General features: G+C 38.6%; 1 protein-coding gene across 4 annotated transcripts in view; it reads right to left on the bottom strand.

The window, feature by feature from the left end:
• Positions 1-549: 549 nt before the first annotated feature.
• The window catches only part of Wdr26 (WD repeat domain 26), a 46,821-nt gene continuing 34,269 nt past the window's right edge, over positions 550-13,101 (bottom strand). For 2 of the 4 annotated variants that reach the window (XM_005348947.2, XM_005348946.3), the window contains exons 10-14: positions 12,010-12,155; positions 11,504-11,582; positions 10,406-10,535; positions 8,653-8,838; positions 550-5,041 (exon numbers count right to left, since the gene is read on the bottom strand). In XM_005348947.2, the coding sequence (XP_005349004.1) occupies positions 5,016-5,041; positions 8,653-8,838; positions 10,406-10,535; positions 11,504-11,582; positions 12,010-12,155 (567 nt within the window). In that variant the 3' untranslated portion in view covers positions 550-5,015. Of the gene's footprint in view, positions 5,042-8,127; positions 8,285-8,652; positions 8,839-10,405; positions 10,536-11,503; positions 11,583-12,009; positions 12,156-13,101 lie in introns of those variants that run through there. The other 2 variants (XM_026779666.1, XM_026779665.1) reach the window with 1 other exon arrangement.

Below are 13,101 nucleotides of genomic sequence, written 5' to 3'. Positions count from 1 at the left end.
GAATACACTAAGCACTGGGTATATTAGCAGTTTATCAGTACCATACATGCACACACAGACTTTCTCCTATTACTTATTTCTGGGGGTGGGAAGGAGGCGGGCACATATTGTTGCAGGAGTTGGCTGTCTTCATGTGCGTCCTTAGTAACCAAACTCAGGTCACCAGGCTTGGAAAAAGCCCTGCTGAGCTATCTCAATGGCTTTTCTAAGTACAGGTTCTGGGATCTAACCTTACCTATGAATAGCTGCATAATGGCCTTCTTCAAGAACACTAACAATTGTTTCCTTATGCTCCACTCACAAACTCTAGTCAAGATATGGCTACCAGGGGCTGGAGGGATGGCTCAATGGTTAAGAGCATTGCCTGCTCTTCCAAAGGTCCTGAGTTCAATTCCCAGCAACCACATGGTGGCTCACAACCATCTGTAAAGTGGTCTGGCACCCTCTTCTGGCCTTCAGGCATACAGACAGAATATTGTATACACAATAAATAAATAAATATTAAAAAAAAGATATGGCTACCAGTTCAGCAAACTAATACAACAAGAATCAATTATTCATTCTGTTTATTGAATTGAGAGAAGGGAATACAAAGGACTGGGCAAGTGCTGTGCACTGACATGGAAAAGGTGTAATTAAAATAAAATTTAAAAATCCCAATAAAGCAAATCTAAGTTACTGTAATTTCAACCAAACAAAAAAATTTAAAGACATTTAATATACCACACATTTATAAAATAAATGTCAACCAAAAGGTGTTTTGTAAATAATTAGTAGAACAAGTGAAAATAAATATGAGACCTGAAGTTTTTATACTTTAATGAAATAATAAAGAAATTTAAACTACTAAATATAATCTGAGAGGCAGTTAAAAAAGCAAACCCCAAAGTTTAAGAACACAATCCTCTGGAAACATCTGTCAGTTCATAGTAACTGTTAGTCCACACCAACAGCTGTGTGAGCTACATCACACAATGCCGTATCACTCTCCATAGCTTAGAAATCTCCAGAGCAACACCAAGTTCTTCATGTGATCTCTACAGCTTGGTTTGTAAGCACATCCGCGCTTCTGTGATCTCCTCCCCTCAACACGTCACCCACACACACTCTCGCTCTTTTACTTTCAAGGGACCAATAACATTCCCCCCTCGGAGCCTAAGAATGTTATGATTAATTTTAGCATATTGATCCTGATAATGTAAATGTCTAAGCCAAAGATGGGACACAATTTCATTCTTATAAAAATAGACAAGTATTAACCAAGTCTTAAAGAGCGCACTTTACGTGTGCACTTTCAGTAAAAATGACAACCTAGTTGTTTCTAGGATATTTTATGAATCAAGTTCTTTCTCAAACACACAAAATTTTATACGATTAATCTCATTAACCCAGGCTGTCTGGATTAAATAGATAGGGGATGGGTTTATACAGCTTGTTTTTTTCAATTCTAGAGCAGCTACTGTAACAACAGCTCAACACTGCAAAGTTTAGATTAAATTCACCCTGTTTTTAGAAAGTGTCGAAGTGTAAGTTAGCAGTTTAAGTGAAATCAGTTATGGTTTCGAAAATGGAGGGAATGCTTTGGCCAGCAAACAAAGGGAGATTTGCTGAAGTCTGAGACATTAAAGTAAAATTACTAATATATATTTGAAAACTGGGACACAAAGGATATTAAGACAGATTATCTTCTTTCCTCCCCATTCTTCTGCCGTAAAGTAAATGACATGGATATGTTCCCTTTCAAGAGATGTGCGATATACGTTTACCCAATGGGAGGCAGAGGGTCAGTTCTTGTTTGCAGGAACCAATGTCCTAAAAAAGATTTCAAGGTGGGGAGGGGTGGGGAAGAAGAATTTTCTATTAATGCCACAGAACGCCAGTTGAGGCAGAGCACTCCTAACCACTGACCTTGATGAATTACTGTTTGCATTTTTCTCAGACTAAGGAAATAGTGATAAAATTGCTCTTGGTTTATTTAACAGGTTATTTTAATTACTTAGAGAATTCCTTTTTTGTTCTCCCACCCAATAAAATGGGCTAATATATGGGGACATTGTAAACAAAATTTCCTGTCTTCAACTACTTACCTGGATTACTAGACTATCTGGCCAGCAAGAGCAATGAAGTACAGCTGGCATGAATACTAAGAAAATAGAAACTCGAGTCTGAAGCTGTCATCTCCCAACTCCCACTCTTAATTCATTTGCTCACCACCCACACACCAACCTCAGTGATTCCCAAATCCAAAACTTTACCACTAAAAACCAGTTATTTAGAGGAAAAAGACATTTAATTTCATTCTTGCTCTAGCCCTTAATCAATGCATTAACAACAAAAACATTTTTAAGCACATGGAATTGAGCCTACTAACCTGATTTTTGGAGCCAAAATTCTCCACTATTTTGATCTATGTGCAAAAAGTATTGGTACTTTTCAGTTTATACATTGGTATCTTGAGACAGGCTTGACAGAATGTTCCCTCTTAAGCCTTTGTGTTGTTTATCACATTGTCAGAAAATTTCAGTTAATAGCTAAGGGTTAGAAAAATCCTGCCACTGGGTTCTTCCATCATAAAAGCTAGGGTTTCTTCACCATCTTTCGCACATGTTCACTTCAGGGTAAATATAGGAAGCGGATGCTTACAGCAAATTGGCACAGTGAAGTACCAGTATATATAGGAAACTGCCAGTTAGGGCAGACCTGACAACCAAATTCACCTAGCTGCGATGAACACCTTTGCATAGTTGCAACTCCACTTTAACAGGAGTTATGGTCTTGTAAAATGTCCCTCCCTTTCAGTGCACGTTTTTACTTCTAGGTGTTTTGAACTGTACTTCAGAAGTACTGTGAGAACTCAAGACCGATCTAGGTGTGGCTTGGTGTAGAATCTGAGTGAGCACAGATCTCAGGGAATATTCCGTAAGTACCATGTAGGACGATGTAACCACATTTGTAAACAGCTGTGGAGTTGTTTGCCACATTTTGTTAGTGATTGTTACTGTAGAGACTGGGGTGTATGTATTAATGGCTTCAGGGTATATCAATCAAAATACGGTTTTAACTGCACTGAGGTAAAGAGGAGTTGCCACTTAATTATATACATTAACAAATCAAAGTTTTTATTCAAGCTTAAAGTAAAAAGTAACTTCAGTCAGGAAATGAAGTACCAGATAAAGGGTAACATACTATTTTAGCTTGGAAGTATCAAAACAGGATTTCTCTGATTTTCTAAAGTGGTGGTCTCTGCAAAATGAAGTTTAAAGAAACCTTTTTACACATCAATTTGATAAAATAATCACCGACTACGATCTGCCATTTCCTTCCTGTGGGCTTTGGGAGAATGAACACTATTTTAAGGCCAAATGTGTTTTCTTCTCCCTTTTCCTGACTTTCTCCTCCCTGCTACCACCCCCTCATGACCTCTACCATCCAAGCCTCTCTCCTCTTAGGGCTATGAAGGGTATGACCATGATGAAAATGCCATAGATTTGGCTCAGCCTCAAGGGCAACTTGGTACAAGATGTTTTTTTCTTCACCAGGATCTTACTTTGGGAGTGATTCCACTTCTCCTAATAATAGCTGTGGTCACCTTTATTATCCTCTACTGACAACAGGGCATTTCAAGGGAGACTGTTAGAGCCAGTGGCTGTGGGTTCAGAAACACCGTGAACATGAGACGTTGGATGTAGTCTTCAAAATGAGTAGTCTTTGTTCTCATAAGGAAACCGTCCCTTAAACTACAAGGGGGAGGCGAGGGAAAGACTGTCCACAGCACCAGTTTGAATGAGGTTCAGTATGGCAACATCTGAAAAGCTGAGAAGGAATCTTCTTTAAATTCCAGTGTCCCTATATGTTGGGCATTAAGGGCAACTAGAAGAAATGACTGAGGTTTTAATCCCAGTTTATTTATGTTTGTAACCTGCTGAATTCTTCTAAGTCTCAACTACACTATAAATTCCCAAAGTAGCCTATCTTCTGATCTCTACTTTACTAGATCACACCAAGACCAGAAGAACATGGAACAAGCTTTCTTGAAAACCTAGACTGATGGCTGATTTTTATGTTGGTGTGTTTATAAAATTCTCCTTTTGAATCTTGAATTTCTTCAACATCAGGTACTGATGTCCCTTCGGGAACAAAATAAAAGGGGGGAACCTTCCAAGTATCTCTCTGCTCTCCTGTGCCATGCCCTTCTGAGCAGTCTCTGACCATGCCATCTCAGGTGGCACTCCAGAAGAGCATCAGTCACACTGCATATCTGAGTCACAGAAGAAACTCTTTGTAAGCTGGTTTAGATTCCAAATGTATACAAATGAAGTCACTTTAATCCTATAAATACTTCTTAATTTATTTTTAAAAAATTGTGCTGTTAACCCTTTTACGGGGCAACAAGCTATGTGAAAAGTACAAAACTTTTTGTCAAATGTAATATTGAGAGTGCTTTTGACATAGTTCACTGTTTATCATCTGATCAGTATATACTGCGCAACGGGCAAGGCTAGAATCCATGAACCAAGCTGCAAAGATCTCAAGCTAAATAAGGCGGAAAGATTTGAAGAAACAAAAGGAAGTTCTTTCCTGTCCAATGTATACTCTTCAGACTAATGAACTCTTCCTATCAAGCCTTCTAAACTGTTAAATAAAGTTTCCAAACGAGCATTTGAACTTCATTACACAGAAGAGCAACAAGAATGGTTTCCCACCAGACAAAAGGCAGGAGGGAAAAATATATATACTGAGTTCAATGGGTAAGCCTGAATGTAGCACAGTTCTTCACAACCGATGGGGAATAATTCAACATGGTGTCCAACAACGTTCTAACGACGTGCTTCATCAACTGGTTACTATGAAGCAAGGTGTAAATGTTTGGCCCCAATCGGGCTTCAGAAATGGTTCTTTTTTTCATGACGAGCATGTCTGTCCAGCTATCAATCATGTTTGTTTGCACCAAATCCCAAGCCATTAAAATACGACTAATTTTAAGTTAAACAGAAGTCGTCTGCTCCAATTCGCCATCAACTATCCATGCTACTGCATTCCTCTGAATGAAGACAAGATGAAAACGTGCAGAGAGAAAAAGAAAAAAAAAGATACCAATTAGAAAGTTTCAAAATCTGCATTAGTATATAAACAGCAGAATAAATAACAAATAAAATTTCTTGATATTTTCGTAGTCCTTAATGCATCTCCCTCAGGTTTTAGGTTATATCTTATAATATAAGCTCATGCTTAATTGAAGTAATACAGAAAAGGGATGAACACAATATTAGAATTTTATAAATTTATGCTACTTTTTGACAATCTCACTGTGTAGCTTTAGCTGGCTTTGAACTTTGAGTTCTACCTGCCTTTGCCTCCAGATTAAAGGTGTGCACGACCATGCCTGACAGGATTCCTTATTTCATTTATTAATTTATTTTGTTTTTTTTTTTTTCTTTTCTTAAGACAGGATTTCTCTATGTAACAGCCCTGGCTGTTCTGGAACTCACTTTGTAGATCAGGCTGCCTTGAGCTCAAGAGATCACCTGCCTCTGCTTCCTGAGTGCTGGGATTAAAGGCGTGGGCAGAATTCTCTATTTCTAAAATTAACCTTGAAATAGATAATTGGGATAAGAAAATTTTGCTAGTTCACAACAAGAACAATGAAAGAAAACTGATAATACAAGGCAGAGCTGCACACTCTATGTATTCAATCCCTTTAGCTGCTAAAGCCTGAGGTCTCCAGCATCACCCAGCTCCATTTGGGAGCGGTGTATATATGACCTGTATTAAGATAGAGTTCACATACCATAACAATATACTCATTTAAGTACTTAATAATTTATATATATATTTTGGTTTTTCGAGACAGGGTTTCCGCTGTGGCTTTGGTTCCTGTCCTGGAACTAGCTCTATAGACCAGGCTGGTCTTGAACTCACAGAGATCCACCTGCCTCTGCCTCCCGAGTGCTGGGATTAAAGGCGTGCGCCACCATCGCCCGGCTAGTTTTAATATATTGATAACTTATATAACAGCAGCACACAATTTTAGACCAACTTTACCATCTTTTACAATCACACAAATCCCCATCTAAAACAAAACAACAAACAAAAAACCCCAGATATTCCTCTAGTCTCCGTGGATTGGCCTATTTTTAAACCACTTCAATATAAAATACAATCACAGCATATTGTGTGTTTGTATGTTTTTGTTTCTGGTGTGTTTCATTTACTATACATTTTCAAGGTTCATGTACCTTATATAGCATGTATAAATATTTCATCCTATTTCATTTTATACACCCCCCACACAAACAAAACCCAGAAAGTAACTAAGGCAATCAATCTTGTAACTCATTACAAAAGATTAGAAATTAAGCCAGGAGGTAGAGTGATGGCTCAGCAGTTAAAAAACAATGTCCGTCCTTTCAGAGGGCCCTGGTTCGATTCCCACAACACACACAATGGGATTTTAAAAGTTTCTAACTCCAGTCCTGGGGAATCAGACAGCCTCATCTGGCCTCTGTGGGCACCACACATGTGGTTCAGATTCACATTCAGGCAAAAAAATCCTTAACACATAAAGACAAATTTAAGAACAATTAAGATGGCACCACAGGTAAAAGCTCTTGCTGGTAAACTTGAAGACCTGAGTTCAATCAACAGAACCCATATGGGGGAAGGATACCAATTCCAGCAAGCAGTCCCACTGATTCAACATAGACGTGTACCCACCACCTTCCTGTACCCAACAAATGTACAAACTTTTTATATCGTAGATATATGGTTTTGAGTTAAGTATTTAAATGACATATAACCTTAGACTACATTCTTTGAATGTTATTTTTAAGCCACTTATACTTCCAAATTCCTATTCTAAAAAGGTATAGAAAAATGTTTCGTTTGTATGTGGAAAAAGACCACAAGGGATATTCTCAAAAAGTACTTCTTTTATTTGAAATGAGAATGACCCTATCTGTAGGGTCAGACCTATGTGGTGTAGCATAGTGAACATCGCTGAATTGGTCCTGATCTGGGAACTGAGCCAGTATCTGGCACACCCACTGAAGTCACAAAGTACAAAGTGCAGCTCTTATCCCACTGTGCTGCTGCCAGCACTGCTTATGAGATGAAGCTGCTGCGTAGACAACTCCTGTTCTACTCCTTCCAATCACATTCTGACTAATAAAATACAGAAGTACAGATAACTGCAGATGCAGATGTCCAAAGATCATAATTTGTTCTGTAGACCAGCTAGCCTCACTCAAACTTAAGAGGCCAGTCTGCCTCTGCCAACTCCCAAGTGCTGGGATTAAAGGCGTGCGCTGGCTTCATCTCTGTCATTAAAAAAAAAAATTAAAAAAAGCTAACTTCCCTCCAATGAACATCATTAGTTGAAACTGTTAAATGTTTTTCTTCCTAAATCGTTTAGGTGGGAGGTTGGAAAAGCTAGATGGCTTTAGCAGTTAAAAGCATTTGTTGCTCTTGCAGAGGACTGTCATTCTGTTCAACATGCACATCAGGTAGCATGGGCACACAGCACAGGCACACACATGAGAAAAACAAAACAATAACAACCATTTGGTGGAACATACTGAACAAAACAATCTCTAAGTGTTTCCCTCTAAACGAGACAGTTTACTTGTTCTCTTTGAATGAAAAAAGGACATTACATAAAATATCTTATTCTCTCTAGTATTATTATATTTCATCAAGAATTGATCCTCATCTGTTAGCTTTATGGCTTTCTTCATCAAGTATCAAGGTGGTGGGAAAAACCTTCCAGACCTAGACTTGCCAAAATGCAGCATTCAACAAATTAACGAGATCTGCCATATTTTGGTTCCTTCCCTATAAAATGAAAGTAAAAATGTTCCTCTTACAAGACCATGAACACACAGAGAGCAAATATACACTGAACATGCTACTTGGCACATGGGCAGCACAGAAATTTTAGTTCCTTCTTTCCTTCACCATAAGACATATTTAATGTTAGTATGCTATACGGTGCTAACATATTAGTAAAACCCAAAAATGATGATTAATAAAATGAAAGAATTTATAATAGTTCAAGTACATAAAACATTTCATATAATATCACATTTACACAGTAAGATGAAACATCACTTTAATAAAATGTATGTGCATGCAAGTGTATACCTGCAGGTGCAAGATGTGTGGATGTCAGAGGACAACCTTGGGTGTCAGTCCTTGCCTTCCACCGAGAAACAATCTCCCTTGTTCTCTGCTGTACATGTCTGCCTAGCTGGCCTAGCAGCTTCTGGCGATTCTCCTATGTGTCCACCTACCATGTTCCATAAAAGCAAAGGGATTATAGACTCACACTACTATACACCAGCATTACATGGGTTTGGGGATCCAAACTTAAGTCCCCACACTTATGGGGCTAACACTTAGCATGTTCCCATCTCTTAACCCCCCAAATTCTAAAGTATACTACAGCTAACTTGATGCAAACGAGAAGTACATTGTAGCTTACTTTCTTCGTTGTCTAGCCAAAAACAAATAAAACTTACTTAGATTTTTCAAATTCTTTTCATAAAGTGAAAAGGTGAAATAAAAAGTCATATTCTACATTTAAGCTACTATTTAAAAGTATTGTCACTCAGAGCAGTATTTGTCTGGAGAACACAAGGACTGTGTGTGCCTTACCTTCAATATTCTGGTGGTCTAGAAAAGGTGCTGGTCCCCATATTCTAACAGTGCCATCATCTGACGCACTGGCCATCATAGATGGAATCTGTGGGTTCCAGCTAACACAATTAACTGTGCGCGTGTGCCCTGTCAGTTCTGCAATTGGCAGTTCACTTCGTTTGTGCCAGATGTAAACCTTGTGATCTAAATGTAGAGCAATTCAGAAGTGTTAGAGAGCCACGTCATCAACAGAATTACCATTTACCACACACACAACATGATTCTTCAATATTATATCTTAAAGGGAGGAGAAAATAAAATAGTTTAATAACTTCTGTGAAAAGCCATGTTAATACATTATAATTTTTTTCTTCCTATTCAAGGTACCTAGCTCTGAAGCCACAAAAATAGCTACTTGCAGTAGTCTGTTCATTTGTGACTAATGCTAATCACAACCTGGGGCAAGATGGCTCAGCAGTTAATGCTTGCTGCTCTTGTAGTGGACTAGAGTTCAGTTCCCAAGCACCTGTGTAAGGTGGCCCCCAACCTCCTAACTGTCCATAACTATACATGACATTTGTTAACAGAACAACTCCAGATACAAATAAGGTATGTGAGCATAAACCAGCCCAGAATAGAGATGATGATGTACTCTGTGGAGGTGACAGAGAAACAAGGTATCCAAACTGGAAAACTGCAACCATTAGAGGAAAACCTTTATTGGGAGCTTACAAAGTACTTTATGTGTGTAATGAAATCTTCCTCATGCTAGGAGGTGGGTGCTCTGCTTCTCCCACACTGTAGAGACAGTGACTGAAGTAATCTGAAATAATGGAAAACTAATCTCTCTACTTTGCTGTTCAGGCACATGTTTATCTAAAACACAGGTATTTGTCATCTACAAACCAAGTTTACTAGAAAGAAAATTGTAATTTGAGTTTTTCTGAAACCATAACAACTATCAACATAAATGTGTTGCTCAGACACACATACTATCTTTTAAAAAGAAATCATTATTATTTTCCATTGCCTTGATAGAAATAATTATTCTGTTGAAATATAGGTAAATCAGCCAGGCGGTGGTGGCGCACGCCTTTAATCCCAGCACTCGGGAGGCAGAGGCAGGCGGATCTCTGTGAGTTTGAGACCAGCCTGGTCTACAAAAGCTAGTCCAGGACAGGCTCCAAAACCACAGAGAAACCCTGTCTCGAAAAACCAAAAAAAAAATATAGGTAAATCATAATAACCAACTTGGGGTTTTTGGAGACAGGATCTCTCTATATTGTCCTGGCTATCCTGAAACTCACTTGTAGACTTGGCTGGCCTCAAACTCACAGAAATCCACTTGTTTCTGCCTCTATCTCTCTCGAGTGCTAGGATTAAAGGCATGTGCCACTATGACCAGCAAGCCTGACTTTTCCGACCTTTGAAAACCAATTATTATAAAGGTATAATGATTTAAGTAAATTTTGACTTGATTCAAACATCAAACGCATGTCTAAAACATGATTAGGACAGGTTCCACTAATCTGTAACAGGCACAGAACACTAGCAGCTTAAGGCCCTGGGTTCCATCACCAGCAACATAAGGGAAAATGAACAATCAAAACCAAAATAAATCAAGGATTCAAGCCATTCCCCAAAAGGTAACATGAAGAATATAGTCGATAATCTACTAAAAACCTTAATCTTCTGACACCTGCTGATAAACTGGAGAACCACCGACATTAAATTCACCTACGCAGTGAGCGAACAGAGACACCAACTTTACCTTCACTGCCACTAGCGATGAAGTCTTCATTATGGCCTCCAAAACATGAATGGATTGTATAAAACCCTTGGGTAACACCTTGGTATTTCCTTACTAAAACTCTGTCTTGCAAGTCCCATAAATGAACTCCCTGCAGGGAACAAGAAAGAAAAAAAAAAGTTTTTGTTGCTTTTTTTTTTTTTAAAGATAGGGCTAGTTCTGCCTCCCGTCTGTGACATATATATATATTTAAAAAGACAATCCCATCAAATACTCCCACCAAATACTCTAGGGCAGCCTGGAGCTGATAGATCCTCCTAGGTTTGTGCGCTGTGCTTTTTTGTTTTTGAGACCAGGTTCCTCTGTGTAGCCCTGGCTGTCCTAGAACTTGCTCTGTAAACCAGGCTGGCCTCAAATTCAGAGATCTGCCTGCTCTGCCTCCTGTATGCTAGGACACAAAAAGTGTTCCCCACTATATCCCAACCTCAAGTTTTTATTTTTAGGAGTTCAGACATGTATGATATCATGAAGCTTAGTAGTTTTTTTTTGTTTGTTTTATTTATTAAAAGGCAGACAATCTAGCCTAGGGTCTTCTAATATAGTGCCTCATGTTGTGGTGACCCTAACCATAAAATTATTTTCATTGCTACTTCATAACTGTAATTTTGTTACTGTTATGAATCGCAATATAAATATCTGATATGCAGGCTATCTAATAAGTGACCCTTGTGAAGGATCATTCAACCCCAAAAGGGTCTTGACCCATAGGTAAAAAACACTGAGCTAGTCCAATGGCTTGGAAGCACTCTTAAATTCAGAGATTGACTATTCTATTCTGCTTTCTGAGCGCTGGGATTAATGGTGCGGGCTCTACACCCAGCCTCAATAGACTAGACTCTTTAATAATTTTGTGAGTATTCCTTTGCCCACTGGAACCTTTTTATTTTCTATTTGTGCAAAATGCTATTATTTCAATAAACTTATAGCTTATTCTTACACATTTAAGCATTAAACACATACATTACCAACTAGACTAAAAACAACAAAAGCACATTTTCACTAAGTTGAATTTTTCTGAAAGTTGTAAAAAAAAAAAAAATACAAAAAAAAAAACCATACCTGAGTTGCTACATTTAACAAAGCTAATCGGCCATTTTTTGAAATAGTAAATGACATAATAGGATGATCTTCTTGTACTCTGTAATCAGAAATAATTTTTCAGGAAAAGCAAATAAAGAGTCAAGAACTTCAAATTATGAGACTATAAACTATTTTAGCTTAAATGATACTTTTGCCTTACATACGTGTCATATAAGAATGAGTTAATAAGTACCCCATAACACCATTCAAATCACCAATAAAAACTATAAACAAAATCCTAACTATATACACATTTTCGTATAAATTAGACTATTCTTCCCCCCTTTTTTCCGAGGTGGGGATATTCAAGACGAGGTTTCTCTGTGTAGCCCTGGCTATCCTGGAAACTTGCTCTGTTGACCAGGTTGGCCTTGACTTCAACAGACTGGCTGGCCTCTGCCTCCTGAGTGATGGGATTAAAGGTGTGCCTAGCACTGCACCCTGCTAAATTAGACCATTTCTACTGGAAACAAAATAATAGTTACATGTTCCTATCTGTAAGGTCCTCAAAGTTGTAGCCCCGGATTCTCTGGTGGGTGTCAGAAGCCAGTACAGTCTTGCCGTCACTCAAGCACCATAGGCATTGCACTCTCACCCCCTCCCAGGAGTCCAAAAGATTTCCATCCAGGTCCTAAGCAGGGAAACAAAACAAAAAAACACCACCACTCAGAAAGCAAACCAAATACTTGACAGTGACTTATGAAAATAGCTTTGTTTTTGTCTGAGGCTGATCTAGTCAAACTACTCTACAAGTATTTTAACTTAGGAGAGTTTGACTACATACAGACCTGCAAACACTGTACTCTGACAAAGCTGGGATATGAAAAAAGAGAACTAGGAATAGCTTATAACCTATTAGAATAAACCACAATGAATTCCATAAGGTTCATTTTACTAGAAAGGGGCAGCTTCTAATACCTACCCAGGGAGGTATTAAATTGTCAGTGAGCCGCCCTGAAAGTAGTTTAAATGACCTACCCAGAAGAAATGAAGCCTACTGCACAGCCTAGTAAAATGTGTTTTATTCCGTAGAGGTCAACTACAGACAGTTTATCTAAATAAACACCCAACTGAAGTGATGCATTGGAGGAAAAGATCTGAAAACATCTACTAGGACCCCGTGAGAAGAGACAGGTGTGACATGTGGGCCCTAGACAAAGCTTAGGGACACTGCATTTGTATGTCATAGGACCATTTACCTTAATTTAATCAAATAATTTGCAATTGCCAGGTGTGGTGGCGCACGCCTTTAATCCCAGCATCTGTAGGCATGTGTAGGAGGAACTTTGTGAGTTTGGGGTTAGTCTGGTCTACTCGGAATGATTGGATAGCCAGGGCTATATGGTGACCCAGACTCAAAACTGATATCAAAATCTCAATCAACACAGCAGCTATTGACCATAAGATTCTTTAAATCACTGGAAAATTGTCAGTACCCATCACTTTTTTATTTATTTATTTATTTATTTTGGTTTTTTGAGACAGGGTTTCTCTGTGGCTTTGGAGCCTGTCCTGGAACTAGCTCTGTAGACCAGGCTGGTCTCGAACTCACAGAGATCCGCCGCCTCTACCTCCCG

The sequence above is a fragment of the Microtus ochrogaster genome, chromosome 6, assembly GCF_000317375.1.
Source record: "Microtus ochrogaster isolate Prairie Vole_2 chromosome 6, MicOch1.0, whole genome shotgun sequence".
NCBI classification, from domain to species: Eukaryota; Metazoa; Chordata; class Mammalia; order Rodentia; family Cricetidae; genus Microtus; species Microtus ochrogaster.
This window is presented reverse-complemented; position numbering and strand designations above follow the sequence as displayed.